Source organism: Mastigoproctus giganteus, chromosome 9 (genome assembly GCF_048544385.1).
Source record: "Mastigoproctus giganteus isolate SK-2022 chromosome 9, ASM4854438v1, whole genome shotgun sequence".
NCBI lineage: Eukaryota > Metazoa > Arthropoda > Arachnida > Uropygi > Thelyphonidae > Mastigoproctus > Mastigoproctus giganteus.
The window spans coordinates 183,058,829-183,076,883 of NC_143583.1; the positions used below are offsets into that span (position 1 = coordinate 183,058,829).

The window sequence follows — 18,055 nt, forward strand, 5'->3', positions numbered from 1 at the left end:
TTGCGGCTGAACAAGCTGTTGTTTCGTGGTCCTTTGCACCGCATCGAGCGCATGCAAGGACTCCACGGCAGGCCATTTGAGAATGTCCATACTTCTGGCACTTAAAGCACCGTAAAGGGTTCGGAACGTATGGACGCACTGAACAGTTGATGTATCCAGCTTTAATCTCGTCAGGAGGTTTAGGAGTGTTAAAAGTCAGGATTACGCTCCTGGTTTTAACAATTTTTCCATCCCTTCGCGCAGTGATTCTCTTGACAGCAATGACTCCCTGTGGTTTTAATTCGGAGAAGATTTCCTCCTCGGTCACGTCGAGAAGGTCCCACTCCGAAATGACACCTCTCGATGAATTGAGAGTTCTGTGTGGTGTCACTGTTACAGGGATTCCTCCGATTGATGTTACTCGGAGTAGATGTTTGGATTGCCTGTCATTTTTTGTTTCAATTAAGAGGTCTCCAGAACGGAGCCTCTTAACTGATTTGGGAGAACCTACTAACCCATCTAACCCTTTTTGAATAAAAAAGGGCGACATTTTACCAATCGGTTTTTCACTGGTGGAATGAATAATTAGGAATCTTGGGACAGGCCCTGATGATGATGTTTCAGTTCGCTGCCTCTTTGTTGCAATAATATCTGCCTCTCCGTCTATATTTTCAGATAGGGACCGGGTTGGGGCCCCTGAAGAAGTAAGTTTCTCAGGATTCATGAAGTTTATTTAGTTATTCAGTGCCCGGGCTCCCCACCCACCACGGAGCCCAAAGGGACGCCCACTACCCGGCATGCAATAAATGCGCTCGGGAGTGGGACGCCAGGGCTACCCAGACACTATACCCGCACCGCCGCCAGCCTGAATCCTGTCCCTCGGACCATGAGGGTAGGGGCGTGGCATTGACACGGTTGACCCTCGCAGGCGAACCTACTAGCCGATTGATCCTAGCCGGGCCTTCCAGGACCACCCGTCTTGTCGAAGCAGGGGCCAAAGTGGTGTATTGAAGCTGGGCCCCTCAACCACCAGGATCCCCCTTTCCGAATTTCCACGGGTCGCAGCGCACGGCAAACACGCCGGATTCCATTGATGTAAGCCCGGAACCTAGGCTGTGGGCGTTGGATCCCAGTGATGCTAGTCTGGAAGTCCAGCAGCGTCACTGGGAGGTCCCCTCACCACGTACAGGTGCCCACGTCGAGGGGCTAAACCTAAGCAAATCAAAAATCAAATTAAATTAAAACTTATGATATACTTTTCGTGATAAGGCTGAGTGGTTACCAAGTTCATCATTTAAACTTGTGGACTGAAACCAAGAGAGAAATGCATGATCTCTCCAAAGAACTCACTCCATTCGCTATCACATAATGTTCAATTTCTGCTGCATGTCTTTTCAATACACATCCACTGGCACTGTTCTTTTTTTTAAAATTAACATTTCTAATTCAATCGTTTTAAAAAGCTAATTGTGAAATGTGGGCATCAGCCAATCAACATTCATTCACAATTTAACTCCAAACTCATTCTGAACTTTCTTTACTCATTTATCCCCTTCTACATGTTTTTATGTATTTCTTGAAAATCATAATTTATATAAATTCACTCTTGAAAATCATAATTTATATAAATTCACTCTTGAAAATCATAATTTATATAAATTCACTCATCATCAATTATCCTTTGTCTTGTCAACACAAGGGTTATTTAGCCAGCCCTATTAAATTTTTACAACTAAACCTCAGAACTTCAGTGCAAGCTGAATTCCACATTTCTTTAAGAACCAAACAGCATTTGCTTTAATCCTGTTAACAATTATGTTGTCTTCTCTGTATGCTACTGCAATATAAAGCTATGGATCAAGACTATGTACTGATTTTACATTTATTGTTTAGTTTAGTTTCCAAGCGAACTGTTGCAATGGCATATTTAACTATCAAAGTTAAATGAACTTCACTTATTTTTCCTTTTTTTTAAACTTCCCTTTTCTTCATTTTCTTTTTATAAATTTTTTTATTATTTTTGTTTGTTATTTGTTTCCTTTTATAAACTTCACTCATTTTTTAGAGATTACAGTTTTGCAGTAATGAGAGTTTGTATTGAATAGTTAACATTTTTTCTCCTATATTTGCCAAAATGAATTATTTTCCAATTGTCAGTTCAAAAAATTGGACCTCAAAGGTTACAACATCTCTGACGAGAACCTCAAAGGCTACACACTGCTAAGAAAAGTCCATTGATAAAGTTCAACACAATTTACACAATGACAAATGCATTTGAATTTGATGGCAACCTGCAGCTAGTCAATTTTAAGCCAATATAGCTATACACTTTGATATGCACTTGTGTGAAGCTTTACTCCATTCTAGAAGAGAATGATTTTAGCTTGACAAGCTTTTTACAATTCTTATTCTGCTATCTAAGCCAACCATACACAAGGAAGAAGGAACAATAAATTTTAACAAATTTAAAATAGAGTAAAAAGTTTTGAATCAGATAAATTGAAACAAAAGAACAAAAAAAATGAGGGTTTTGTTGTATTTTTTAATCTAAAATTTTCAGAAGTCTGATTTTTGTAAGATACAGTCTTCTATTGCAGCTTGCTTGAATGCTAAGTTTATTGTGTGACAGTAGTACAATATAGTGTTTATCTCATATTTAACTTGCTGTTAATCAATGTAGTTTGTTTTTTCTAGTGAGCATGCTTTACTTTGAAATACACAAATAATTTTATGGTTCTACTAAGTTTTTTGAAGAACGTGTGTGGGGGGGAGCTATTATCACAACCCATATACTTAAGAGCTAAATGTACAAAACACAATAGTTTATTTTTTGAACAAAATTAATAAACAATAGTTTGATACTTTAAGCAGTTAAGGAAATAAACCTGTAATTTTAAAATTTTGGAGAAGTCAACTTGTACTATGCACAAATAGATAAACATTTGTACTATGCACAAATAGATAATAGAATTGCTATGCACAAATAGATAATAGATAATAGAATTGCTTTATCAACAGTGCACAGGCAGTGCACTTGCAACTTATGACTGCCCAAAACCATTGTAAAAAAGAACCATAAATAGAAGAAATTACAAATACATATGATTCAATGCATTCGGGTAAGGGAAGCGCATAGGATGATAGGTTTAATTTCCTTTTTATTTATATTTTATTTTATTTATATATTTTTTTATTTATTATTTATTATTATTTAGTTATTTATTTTATTTATTTTTTGTTTTTATCATTGTTTTGTTCGGATTATTTTATTTTTTATTTTTTTTGGCTGGTGCAGCATAAGCCATAGGCTTTCTTGCACCATGCGGCCGTTACTAATACTAATAATACTAATACTAATATATATATTTACTGACATATGATTCAATAATCAAATGTCATCACAAATTTTCATATGGCATTATGAATGACATTCACAATTTGTAATGACATTCACAAATGACATTATCTGGGCATATCAACAAGAAGTTGGTTTCCTGACTCTTAAGATTTATAAATCTTCTGTCCACTCCTTGTCCCATCTTCCTGAATGAAGTTATGAATCGGGGGGGGGGGGATGTTTACATATATTTTCTTTGAAAATCTACAACAGATATAGACATCACTGCAAAAAATCATAAAATATGTTTTTATAGAGAGTGCAGTACAATGTACTAGATGCTGTACTAGAAACTTGTTTTGAACAAATTGTTTAACAGCAAAAACAATGCAATTTTAGTTCTTAAAAAATGTTCTTGATTACACTCTAGCACGATGTCTAGGTCAGAGGAGTTTATTTTGTCAATGAGCAACTTTCTAATCTAGGATGAAAACTTTCCAAAATGCAATTTAATAAGTTTACATCAATCTTGTGATTTCTTGTGGGATCCTTTTATATCAGCAATATTCGAAAGAAAATTATGAAAAACCTTTTTCCTTCAGTCATTTTGCACTGAGGTCAGCAAGAGTGGATGTACGAGGGAGGGGTATAAAAAAGTTCGTACCCTGACCTAGATAAAACATCAGTAGGAAGATGCCGTTTTTAATAAGTTGTCTAGATATTCAATAACTAACGTGGAATTTCATTCCTGTAGGTGACTGTACACCAGAGGTGGAGCCCAGAATCTGAGGAAGGACGCTATGGTTGACAAAGTGGAGTATTGAGCAGTGATCAAGTTCCTGCATTTGCAGGGCAAGAAAGCTCAGGAAATTGATGAAGAAATGAAAGCTGGTATGGGCAGAATTGTCCAGCCTATGACACTGTAAAAAAGTGGAAACGGGATTCCAGTGCAGGCGTACAAGTGTGTTTGACGAGCCAAGATAAGGAAGGCCATCCACAGAAAGTGAGAAGGTTGCAAAGATTGAGCAGCTGGTGCTGACTGATAGACGTGTGACAATTCATTTCATCACAAATGCAGTGGGAATTAGTTATGGGTCTGTCCACAGCATTTTACATGACCATCTGCACATGTCTAAGGGTCTCCACATGATGGGTTCCAAGGTTGCTGACGCCTTTGCAGAAGCAAAGTCAAATGCAATGTTCTCGCCAACTGTTGGATTTGTGCAATGCAGATATTGAGAACTTTTTTGATTGGTTGGTTACAAATGATAAATGCTAGATGTACCAGTATGGTGGACGCTGCTTTGATTCATCTCAGGAAGTCATCAATGAAGTGGAATTGTGGTTTCAGGTAAAAAGTGCAGACTTCCATGATCAAAGCATTAAATAACTGATCCAGATGGAAGAAATGTGTTACTATACATGGTTAGTACATAGAAAAGGATTCAAGTTCTGTGAAGTTTCACATTTCTAAGCTATTATTTTTAGGTAAGGGTATGAACTTTTTGATACTCCCTCGTACTTTGCAGGTTTTGTAATGTTGCCACATGATGAATGAACCTCTTCTTGAAAGTATCTTGAGAATTTCTTTTCACGCTGTTTAAAGCACAGTGAAATTTTAAAGCATATTTGTTTGAAATTTCTTTAAGTAGTCATTTATAAATTTAATGGCATAAAGTACACTTCTCTGAAAGACAAAACCAGCACTATACTATATCAGGTGATTCTGAATTAGATCCCGATTTGAAGTATAACTCTGAAGTGAAAAATGATACAGATATAATTTAAAGTATATTTTATTGGAACAATATTAATTTTGACAAATTTACAACTGCTCAATATGGCTGCCATAACAAAATAGATGCCCCTTCTGTATCTCAGCTCTTCCCAAACACGAGTGAGCACGTTGGCATCTACAACACTAACAATTCTGACCATGAGTTCCTCTCTGGTGGTGGGTAGAGGGGTAGGTACACCACATCCTTGATGTATCTCCCCCACAGAAATAAATGTGGTGGGGATAAGTCTGGAAATCTTAGGAGGCATGATATTGGACCTACACAACTAATTCAAGAGTTGGGAAAATGGTACATTGAAGAAAACTCAACTGTTAAATGATAATGGAATGGCAATCTTGTTGGAAGATGAGATCCCATACAGATCAGTATCCTTCTCCAACTGAGGCATAAGAAAAAGCTGCAGCCTAACTAAGTGCAACACTCCTGTCAGTCTTCTCAAGAAAGAAAAATGGTCTGTAAATTTTCTTTCACTGACTGCACAAAAGGCCCTTCACTTTTTCATTGCCACATTCATTTTCAACAATACTGTCTGGATTTTGTATTCCCTAGAACTGAACATTGTGCCTTTCCACTTAAAAAAAAAAAAAAAAAAAACACTGCCTTGTCACTAAACACAATCCCTAAGGCAAACTCATTTTACAAGTCCATTCATTCACACATGGCACTGCAGAAATCATATCATTTAGTTTTGTTCTCATCAGTGCTTGCATAACTGGACTTTGTACAGTTTCGCCTTCTGTAAAATATGCCAAATTGCCAAATTGTTGTTTCAGGGACTTTCAGCTCCCTGCTTAGACGTCTAGTGGACTTTCTTGGATTCCTCTTGTAAGTTTCTCTCACACACACACGCACGCCAAAGTTGTATCAGAAACAGTTGGACAGCCTCATCTTTGCTGATGGTGAACCAAGCACCCAGTAGCAACAAAAAATGTGCATATCAGGATATGAAAGTCTTATACTCAGGTGGTTGTCTTCCACAATCTTGTCAAAAATGTCACTGTACACTGGTCACAGTCTGGCTTTCACCAACCCAGAAAGCATATAATATTTACTCACTGCTAGTGTAATTCATTATCTTACTTTTCAGGACCATCAGTGTGATATGCCATAAACTGGCATATCCCAATGATATTCCATAGTCAATATCAAAACTTTATGCCTCAATAAAACATAATATGCCTTGTTTTTTGTCCGTACCTTTGTTCATTTTATCATCATAATTTTTTTAAAATCAGGACCTAATTTAGAATCGTATATAAAATATAAAAACATCACCAACCAGACTATGTGCAGTTACTGCACAAATACTTTTTATTGCTATTAAATCCATCTTGCATATGTTATCCCCCAACTAAGGCCACAAGGTCTCAGTAATGCTGTATGAATATAGTGTGCATATTGTCTAAAAAAAAGCAGTCAAGGTTGCACATGGATTAATGAATAGAAAATGTTTTTAGTGCCGGGGAAGGTAGTCACTATTTCAACATGCTCAATAACATCAAATAATAACCCTAAAAACTAGAGGTTTACCTAAACTCAAAACAATATGACAAATGAAATTAATCTCATATTTAGAACTATTATAATACCAGACAGGGGAGAAAATGAGGGGGGGAATCTGCCTCTGATACATTACCTGTATTGTCACAGAATCTGACAATCCTGAATGAGTTTGAGACATCACAGTGAGAATTCTTGCTACTGTGGCTGGAGTTACTTCTTTCAGTCCTAACTGAACTATATTGTTTCTACATTCTTCAAGGCTAGATGAGAAAAATATTGTGTAAAAATTTAGGCCTAAAATATATAGTAATTATTTAAAGTAACCCACAGAAGAGGCTAACCAGTTAAAAAGTAGTCAACTGGGTAAAATGAGTCAGCCCATTGTATGAGGGGCAGCAGAATAATCTTAGTGAGGTGTAAAAAGTATAATCTGATTTTACATCATACAATCATAAATCAGTTCATCAGTCACCAATTCATATCAAATAAACATGTTATAGAGAAGACATAATCCACTCTGGACTACACAAGGCCAGAGAGCCCTGTGAAAAAATATATTGCAGCAATTAATAAATTTGTAACGCATTCAGTCCTTCACTTCTTAACCACACATCAAGAAGAGAACCTTGAATATACAGATAACATATGTTACAAAGAAAGCAGCTGACAAATACTGTGTACTAAATTCAGTTGGTACCACAAAGTTTTGTGTTGAAAATTCTCAGCAATGATTTTAGAGTGATATTCTTTATCTAGAAAGATAAAGAATATCACTAAAGAAAAAGCAAAAAAACAAAAACTCAATATCATTACTATCATTTACAAGTTTAATTGTTGGATATGAGAAAAATCTGATAAGTGCCCCCCTCCAAGAAATAAAGGGAACATCTTGATACCTTTGATAAGACTAATACTAATTATCCCAAAATAGAAGGAACAGGAAAAAAACAGAAGTGTGTATATTTTATCAAAGTCTTGAGAAGTGCCAATACAATTAACTTGGACAAAGGAACAAGTGGTTGAACAAAACCTGACAGGTTCCACAGAAAAATAATCTTTGTGCAAAAATTGCTAATTCAAGATTAATGACCAAAACTATCTCTATCCTCACATAACAGAAAGTTTAATTGGAGTATTTTTTTGCAGAGTAAATGGTGAAAGCATCTGTGCAATGCCACATGATCATTCTTGCAACCACTGTTTAGTTATTACACTGTCCCTCACAGGAGCTTCTGTCAAAAATTAAAACATACACAATATATACAAAGTGCAATCAAAAGGTTCAATGACTGAATTAATATTTAGGGATTGATGAAGCTAACCAGGCAGCTCTCCTTCGAAGTAATCCCCCCCTTGGCACTCTACTCAGATTCCAGTGTTTCTCCAACTTCTGGAAGCACAGTGGAATCTCGTTAATACAAAGTTCAAGGGACCTAAATTTTCACGTTTTGTAATAACGAGGTTTGTAGTAACAAGGTTCCCCAAAAGTGTCAAAAGTTTACCGTTATTTATTATTATTATTTTTTTTTTTTGGTACATACTGTATATCTAAGAATAATAATAATAATATCAAAAATAAATTAATTTAATAAAATAAAATAAAAACAAAAGCCTTGTCTAACAATACAATAATAGGAATAACATATTTTTTAAAGATTTTATTTTATTTGTAAGATAAACTAAGAGAAAAGCAATATTAATGGAAATGAAAATATTGTACAGTATATATTTTGATATATACAATATTTTAGTATCGCAGTAAAAATAATTACAATAATTATAGAAGGAGACATACAAACCATTAACTTTTTAATAAATTAATCTAATTTAAAGAAAGAATCCAATGTTTTTTGCGCAGTTTTTGTCCTACATGCATTTTTAACTAGAGCACAGACATTATCAAATGCAAATAGTTGTTTCTTTATCAACGTTACTGCAGGCCAAGCCATTCTCTATTATGTTCAATGCATTTTGGGCATCTTTTTTAGATGGCAGTGTGCGCGCGTCTTCACTGTCGCTGGTAACAAAAACAGCATCGTTTTGTTTGGTACCCAGCAGCTCTTCTGGTATTGGCATTGCAGTGGTAGCAACTTCATCATCATTCACCTTCATAAACTCTTCAAATTCACCAACAAAATTCATATGCTCCTTCAAATTCCTCCATTCCTCACTGTTGCTATCACATTTGTCTGCTGGACCACTCTTTCTGAAGCAGTTACCCAATACTTTCCCAAGCAATAACAAGATTACGGATAGCATCCAAGAAATTCCAATTCGGCTGCAAATTGTTCCCTCCTTCTATGCTGCGGATCAAGTACCTTATCAGGCGGGCTCTATATGCTCTCTTGAGGTTATAAATAATGCCTTGATCCAGTGGTTGCATTAAACTGGTGGGTAAAAACAACAGCCGTATATTTGTCAACTTAAAATGTATCAGCATTTAAGTTGACAAATTACAATAATTATAAAACGGTCTAGAATCATCAAAATGTTCCTTTTTTCTGAAGCCATTCTTCTGTCCAATTTTGATAACCAAGACTAAAAAATTCTGACTGTAAGCCAAGCACTTCTATTGGCCTCATAATCACAGGGAAGTTGGTTAACTATTTTTAAAATATCTTGGCTTGGAAAACTTACCAATCACAAGTGGGCATAGTTTGGGACTGCCATCTGAATTGCAGCATAACAGAACAGTGAGTCTTTGTTTACTTAATTTTCCACCATGACAAGACTCTCCTCGAACAGCAAATGTTTTGTTTGGCAGCAAATTATACACATATATAAACCATGATAAGGCAAAAAAGGATTAACATAAACCAAGGCACTGATTACAATAAATGCAATTTTTTCTATGTAGTAAACATTTGATCGGACTTCGTAAAAGTGATAACACTATCTGTGATCACAATAAGAGACATGCACTACATTTCATGTTTTGTAACATGGCCGACTAAACTCTCAGTTTTGATTCACAACCTGAAAACACTGAAGAAAATTAATATAAGCATGTTCCAATTCTGAATGGTTATGGAGCTATGGCTGTTTGGATTTTAAAAAGTGACTACAAAGTTCTGATGGTAAAAAATAACTATATAATAATAAGAATAAGCAGACTATAATAATTAGTAAAATATTTATTTGTACCTTTACTTAACCTTATTTTTTATTTTTTTTTATTATTATTTTTTACCACTGAAAACATCTCATGTTGTGGGAGCATTTGCCACAAGTGGCCTTAGTATTGCATTACTCTAAATAAAAAACTTATTTACTTATTTATTTATTGTACTAGGTGGTTCCAGCCAGCTTTCCTGGTACCCCCCACCACTATTTACATACTGTACAGATAATTACAATTGTTCCATTATAACACGTTAAAATTTTGCACATCATGTACACGCTCCATTATAGGGTGTTGGAATCCTACAGTTCAGATCACGAGAATTTGAATCTCTGCCAAGAAAAATAGCTAGTGAAACAGTCCTTGCACTACCCCTCTTGAATCATTTCACCTGTTTTCTTCCGTTATGTTTGCCGCAGCCGAAGAGACATTCTATACATATCCATCTCACTTACGAAAAATTGGAATGTGCCATGAAACCAGTGCAGCGAACGGAAATGCAGGGATCATTTTATTCCATGTTGCTCTCAGACACGAACACTGTTTCACTGTAAGCAATAGCTGCATTTGTGCATTTTCACAGGATAAGCTACCCACCATTAATTGGAAAGGTACCACACATCCTATACTTACTCTGACTACAAAATCCAATTCCAATGTCCAGTGGGCTATTTTTACCCATCCACTCAACCACATTTTATACAGGTAGTTTTATCAGCACTGTTCTTGCTCCATTTGCAGCAGGACTTATTGTCTCCTGAAAACTTGTACTGCAAAATTTTGGAAAGCCCTAAAGTCTGTCCTTGCCTGCATTCAGAAGTCAAGTGTTTGCATGCTGTGTGCTCCATCAATCAATTGCTCTCATAGATCCTGGTATTCATGGCATCCATACAGAAGATGTAACCAGTCTTCTTTTTCTCCACAAGATAAACGTGCTGAAATACCTAAAACATTTAATTTTCCAAAGAAGGACTCACGTCCTGTAAGCAAGAACGTTGAATGGGAATTTGGTTGAAACCAACTTGGCATACCCTTCCCAAACTGTTTAATACTTGGAAGGAACTGTTTGGTTATTAAACCCTTGGTACAATTTGAGGGTTTAGTGTCAAACAACATTAACTACAAAATTACGTTTTTCCAGGAATGAGGAAAAACAGTTTTGACTACAACTTTTCCTTCTATTTCTAAAAACCCATACAAAATTAGAAAAAATTAAAAAATAGTTACTTATAGCATGATATATACCAAAATTGATTTCTATGGTACTGTTTAATAGTTCACTATAAATTAATTATAATACTACATTATTGTAGATAACACTTTTTGACATTAAAAATAGTTTAGAGAATGGCACATTACATTTTTGTACTCATTAAATTTTTATTGAAATATACATTAAATTTATTTATTCTCTTGTTCCATATTATTGCCATCATCATTGGCTTCACTGAGACCCTAGTAGAACCCATGATGGTGTTGGGGAATAATGTTTTCTCGGCATAAGTCCATGAGGTCTTTACATTTCTCAACCTGGATCTGCAGAGAGACATTGTATTTATTCTTTAATTCTAAATTTGAGAAGGTGAAGCCACAAAGAATCCATCTTTGAATTTTAAAGCATTTGAAATTTTCATCTGAATAGCTGTACTTGAAATAAATATTTTTCAGCTCTTCCTTCCAGTACTGCAGCCAGACTATCTGAAGCCATTTTACTGGTTCTCCAGTAGAGTATATCTATCTCTTTCTGATTACAGTGCCACTTGTTCTGTGAAGTTTAATACCTCTTCCTGGCTGACTTCTTTCACTAGGTACTTCCCAGATTTTGAAGCCATTATGGACAATGCATACTATCCAGGAGGATCAAAAATATCAACAGTTCTGCTTGCAGTTTGAATGTGTACATGATGTCACACAAACATTGTTGACACAACTGTGTTTCTATTTTGCCCTCGACAAGTGTTGGATATGAACACAAATTCTTTTCCATCATTGATGGACTTCATTAGTTGGTACAAACACGATGCCGCTTCTGAGACTCCCCTCCCAGCTAATGCTTTGTGCCACATAAAATTAGTCGCCATTTTTGTGCCAACACTGTACACAGTCAGACTATAGACAACCAAGCACTATTTATAAAAAAAAAATTGCTTCTGCATTGACTTCAGGACAATATCTCACTGCTTCAAAATCAAATTCATAGAAGTGAAGTTCATTTTCGGTTGATTTTTGTTTCAATCTGTCTTTCCATTCCCAGGATCTAACTTTTCTGTCGATGCATTGTTGAAAGGCTTCTTTATTTTTGTTTTTCCTCCTCACTCGTTTTCTGAAACCTAAAGCACTTATTGCACATATATTTTCGCACAAAGTTCAATATGAAAAGTCATATTGAACTCTGTGTGAAATATTTGTCAGTAGAGCCAGGATTTTGCAGACCTGATGTTTTCTTCAGCACACTTCTCTAAGTACAAATCATACATTTTAAAAATATTCAAATCACTTGGCAGATATTGCTTTTGTGTATCTTTTCTTGTGTAATGTGATGGAACTTTGGGAAAGGAGTCTATATGCTCGTAAATTATTTGTAGGGCAATTTCTGGCCGTTTTACTCCGGACTCATGCTTTCCTTTTTTATCATTTAACTACAAACTGGTCAATCTTTTTTTTTTTTTTTTTTTTTCAAAGTATTAGCTACTACTCTATTTGAAATGTTCAGGGTAGCTAAAAAGAAACCTTGGCAGACTCTGAATTCCTTGCCATTCTTTCCTAACCAAAATTCTCTTGATTTTGCCCTCCTAGACAATTCACTTTTAGAACAAGTAGTTTCCTTCTCTGTTTCATCAATCACTGCACTTAAATACAACCTTTTCTTATTTGAGTCTCTTATGTTCCAGTATTCTAATACTTTTTGCCTCTCATTTTCATTGAATAAACTGCTACATTTTCTATGGCATTTTGAACAGTCTTTTCATAAAACACGTTTCGCAGCTATTCCTTTACCACTACTGATGGAAAAATGAGCATCTCCCCTTTGTACCTTCTTTTTAATCAAGTTCCTTTTCCATATAGCAAGCCTGGAGATCTTCCTTCTTTTGCATTCAGACTTCCCATCTAATGTTGCAGGGGCCTCCACGGCACATTGTTCGGGATTAGGAGCACCTGAAAGGGTATTGCCATCTTCTATTTGTTGATTTATGTTTGTTAAAGTGACAAACTTTCTTCTTTGAGTTATTTTCTACTTCATCATTGGAAGAGACAGAAGAAGAAAAGTTTTCTTCTGGCTTGGGAATGTAGTGTGGGCCTGTATTGGAGGCATTGAAAAAATGATCTTCCCTGACCAATGATGTTGGCTCACGCTAAAAAGAAAATTTTTAATTGGACTTATGTGCAAATATTAACAGCAATTTTGAACAGCAGAATGAAATTTGACAGAATAATTATTGTTACTTACTTCATTATTGGGCTTGTCGTTGGGGACAGCAGTTGTTGTCTGAAACAGAGGTGGCAGCAGCTGTATCGAATTTTGAAGAAGTAAAAGCAGAAGCATGAAAATTCAATTCACTAGTCACAAAAGAAGCCGTTTTATTTTACCGAACACTAAAAGCAAGATCAAGCATTACTTTTTCCCTGATGCTAAGTGATTTATTAACCCCCACTAACTTTTTTTTTTCTATGCTCATTATGAAAATCAAACAGGCACACTTGGTACAAAAAAAAATCTGCATTAATCACACGTCTAATCTCAGTGAAGCCAAACAGGCAACTACTGAATCAAAGAAAACATCTAGTTGGGTAGACACACAGAAACAGGCAATTGAACACATGCAGAATGACTTGAATTCGTGAAACCCTTGCCAGCATTATTAATGTCAAAGAACATAAACTACAGATAGTGCCTTTTTCCAGTGAAGTGTTGAGGGTCAAAAAACTTTATGTATACATAAAGTCATCTGATATTTTCTTGTTTTATGGGAAATGTTTTATGGGTAAATTGTAAAGTAGTAATCAAAGAGAGACAGTTCAATGACATGATATGCATTGTTATTTGTTTTTTTTTTTTTTTTTTGTTAGTTGTTGGCACATCAGCTTCTGTGGCCATAATGCACCTCCCAAAGTTTTTGCATTTTACTCTGATCCAAGCCCGAGGCAGGATTCAGACCTGCGACCTTTGGATTGCCAGGCAGGCACTTTAACCATCTGGCTAGCCCGGTCGGCTGTTATTTTGTTTAAAGTGAAACTAAATTTATCTAAAAAAAATGCAATTTCGTAGTTAACACTGTTTGACACTAAACCTCAAATTGTTCCATCTGTCTTGCCTTGGTCAATAAAAAGAGTCCATAAAAAGCACTGGCCAATTCAGAAATATATATTGGTATTTATTTAAATGTAACAATAGGGTTTTTTTTTTTTTTTTTTTTTCCCCTACTGGAGCTGTCTTTTTCATTTAGAATATCTGAAAATAGCAGGGCAAATCATGGAGAAACACCTCCACAACATGACTGATGCATTAAGTATAAAGCTTATTTTGCTCATTGCATACAAAATGAGACAATATCCTAATTGTACAATGATGTTTTATATAAGAATAACAATGAAATTGTGGTTTTTGTTTTATATAAAAAGGCAAAAATGACAACTTATAGGTATCAAAGAAATACTAACATTAAATGATATAAACATTAAATTATTATTATTATACATTAATATATTAATGTGCAATAATAATTTTTAATATAATGAATATTCAACATAATTCATATATTTGAAATTATTATACTTCTGTAATTACTTGTAACAGGTATCAACACCTATTTGAAGGCTTCTGGACATATGTAAGCAGACGCATTGAAATGACCTTGAAGTGTATATACTCCCTATCTATATGTATATGTACTCACTTAAAGGGGTATAAACCAAATGATCTATTTTCTTGTTATTTTATATTATTCTTCCAGTACTTGTGGAACATACTAGAGTCAGCCATAATGGCATGGTATTAAGTAATGACAATGGTCTGCAAATATCTACTGAAAAAAATCTAATCTGAGTGGAATGAGTTCCTCACATATAAAATATAACTAAACCTAGATGCAGCCATTCTCAAAGTACGCTACTTGAGCAGTTATGCACTGCTGATAGCAGTTCTGGAACTGTTCTGCCTGGATTATGGGAAAACATATGAGTTGTATCAATAACCTCTTATTTGCAGGCAGCTTTGTGATTGTTTTCATTTTCTGGAAAATGAAAACAATCACACAGTGAGAGGTCAGGCAAATAAAAGTACTGCTTTTAAAAGAGATGGACAAGTTACTTTAAAAACCTAAATGAGTTTTAGTTAAAAGTTGCTCCAAGAAAAAAAGTAAATCATTAATCTATTTCATGAAAAGTAAGTTACTTTCAAGTGTTTTTTCTGTAAATCTTATATTAACCATACATTCAGGGCTTGGAATTGACCGAGCGCACTGGATGGTGTTTCAATTGCACTTAATGGTACACTGGGCCCAATCAGGCTCCAACACATAGAAGAAAAATTAAAATTAAACAAGGAAAAAAGAACAGATGGAAAAAAATAAATAAATAAAACAGAGAGAGATAAATGAAAAGAAAAAAAAGAAGGAAAAGATGGCTTTTTTTTTTTTTAAGTTAAAGAATTGATTTTAAAACATGTTTAAATCGAGCATGGCTCCTGTGAAACCCGAAACAATGTCTTATGTTTAGAAAATATGATTAGCATTTTATCAATGAGTACAGAGGATGCAGACAAAAATAATGTTTTTATTTTTTATTATTTTTTTTATTTATTATTATTTTTTTTTCTTTTTAATTAGTAATATGTGAAAAGCAAAGTCTGTATAATAAAGGTGTGGAAATTTTGGTCATTATCTAGGGTAATTATCGTAAGGCCAGTTTTTTACACATCCCTTGAAATAGCAAAAGTAATTAATTTTCACATATGTATACCCCACTTTACATATGGGCCAGACATGAAAATTAATTACTTTTGTATGGCACCTGCTGTATGACCTAGCAACCCTGCTCGCCCCACCGAAAGCATTGCTATAAAGTTGTATTGTAATGTTGGTGTGTTTTTATTTGAATAATTGTGCTCCTTATGTAGGTAAGTAAAATTTATTTTATTCTTCAGTTTATTTATTGAGTTGGAGCTGGAACATGACACAAATGTCTCCAATGCAGCTGGAACATGATCCAGCTGCATTGGAGCCAAACTTGAAAGGAGCCTGTAAAATTGGAAGACAGATTCATTTCTCAAGACAATTAACGAATTTCATTAATAAACGAGCAATTCTTTTAAAATTAAATGTAACACATTCTTATCAACCCGGCAACTGGCCACCCGAGTATTGCTTAGTTTTAGACTGATGCCATTACACACAGCTCTTACAAAGCATCATGTTTTATAAATAAAAGATAGTCGTGAAATATTCAGCAAAACCAGTATCAAATATAAATATATACCACAGTCCCTTTTATTTTAGTGTTATTGAATTTATTTTACATATTTTGTGTGTGTGTGCTCACTCTGATTTTTGTCGGAGGCAATATAGTTTTATTTTACAATACAGTAATACCCCGAAGTTACGCGATAGGTGGGTCCGACGAAAATCGCGTAAGTCGGGGTACAACTTTGCATATAAATACATATAAATTTTGCTTAATTGGGACCAAGGACTAACAAAAACACTAGTTTAGAAGAAAAATATTAATAAAATTGCAGTTCTTTATACATATTAATACAAAATATGTATTAAAAAAACAAATGACTTACGTTAAAAAGTTATTTCGATGTCGATGGCTTCATAAAATCTAACAAATTCGTCTGACAACACAGCACGTTCTTTTTTTCATGCAGAATTTCTTCGTAGCAAGCTAATAATTTTTTTATTCCTTGCTTTGTAACTATAACGCGTTCTTCGTTGGAGTCTATGTTTTCTAAAATTTTTAAGCCCTTTACAATTGAGCCCTTTTCAATTTTCAACCTGTCAAGTTTGCAATTGTCATGTGCTTTTCGCCGTTGCTTCATTTAGGCCTGTAGCACGTGCAATATCACATGGTCTTTCATTTCGCTCAAAGCGTTTCACAATTTCATATTTTTTCTCTATCGACAGAGGCGGACTGGCCATAAGCCTTACCGGGGAAACCCCGGTGGGCCAGTGTGATTTTGGCCATAAACCATAGTATGAGGCCACTATAAATTTTCCCGGGTAAGAATTTTTGACCCAGTCCGCCTCTGTTTATCGATAATTGCTTTTCTTTTTCTCTCTGAATCTGCAGTGTCTTCACCAGGACGCTTCCTTTTCACACCTTTTAATTAAGTATTTTACTCATTTTTAGGGAATAAAGCACAATTACAAAACGAGGAGGCACGCTTGATACGCATAAACAAAGCTGCGCGCATGTAGCAACTGAATAAACAACACCATAAAGGCAGAGATACGCTATTAACACCTCACATTTCTAGGGGTTACTACCATAAAACAATAAAAATCCAGTTGCGTTTCTGCTAGTGAAATCTGTTATAAACTGGTAGTAAACTCGATCTAACTGCATTTGCGATTATACCGATAGCTGGAATTGTGTTGGTTTTTACGTTATTATGGTGAAATGTGTTTCCCCTTCACTGATATAAAAAACATAAAAGCAGCAAAGTTGAATTTTGTTCATCTTTCGCTCTCATTCTCCGCCGTCGCACCGTATATCGATAACATATGAAAAACGACCTTGAAGATAGTGGGCGGCAGCGTTGCCAAACGAAAAAATCAAGAACCGCGTAACTCCGAGTTCGCGTAAGTCGGGGTAGCGTAAGTCAGGGTATTACTGTACACAAATTTGTTGCATAACAGTGTGGCTATGGACAGTGTTGCCTATTGCACTAGATTTGGCTCTCTCTCTCTCTTTTTTTTTTTTTTTGTTTATTCGAAACGAGAAACTATGAGGACTAGGAATGAGTTATTACTATACTAACAAGAGACACATCTGAAACAAGGATCCTTTGATCCTCCCATATGGCGTTCTGAACCTGACCAGTGTACTGGGAGGGACTCTTCCTGTAATTGGTGCTTATTCCATGGTGTTCAGAGAGGGGAATAAGCAATAACCAGGTAGAGTAAAGCGTCTACTTTAGTCACTCCAAAGCATTAAGTTTCGTTAAGTTAATGATTTTGAGGTTCATTTGCCATTTTCACAACATTCTACCCTTGTCTATTGCATTGTTTCTATACAGCCAATAGGCCTCGGACTTTGTCGCTGATCATGAATAATACATTTTATAATGCTCTTAATACATACCTGTTCTGCTTT

General features: G+C 35.2%; 1 protein-coding gene across 6 annotated transcripts in view; it reads right to left on the bottom strand.

Annotated features, from left to right (window-relative positions):
• Window positions 1-18,055, bottom strand: part of Not1 (CCR4-NOT transcription complex subunit 1) — a 710,948-nt gene that overhangs the window by 594,307 nt on the left and 98,586 nt on the right. For 4 of the 6 annotated variants that reach the window (XM_090381952.1, XM_090381947.1, XM_090381948.1 and 1 more), the window contains exons 8-9: window positions 13,188-13,247; window positions 6,752-6,878 (exon numbers count right to left, since the gene is read on the bottom strand). In XM_090381952.1, the coding sequence (XP_090238078.1) occupies window positions 6,752-6,878; window positions 13,188-13,247 (187 nt within the window). The remainder of the gene's footprint in view (window positions 1-6,751; window positions 6,879-13,187; window positions 13,248-18,055) is intronic. The other 2 variants (XM_090381950.1, XM_090381951.1) reach the window with 2 other exon arrangements.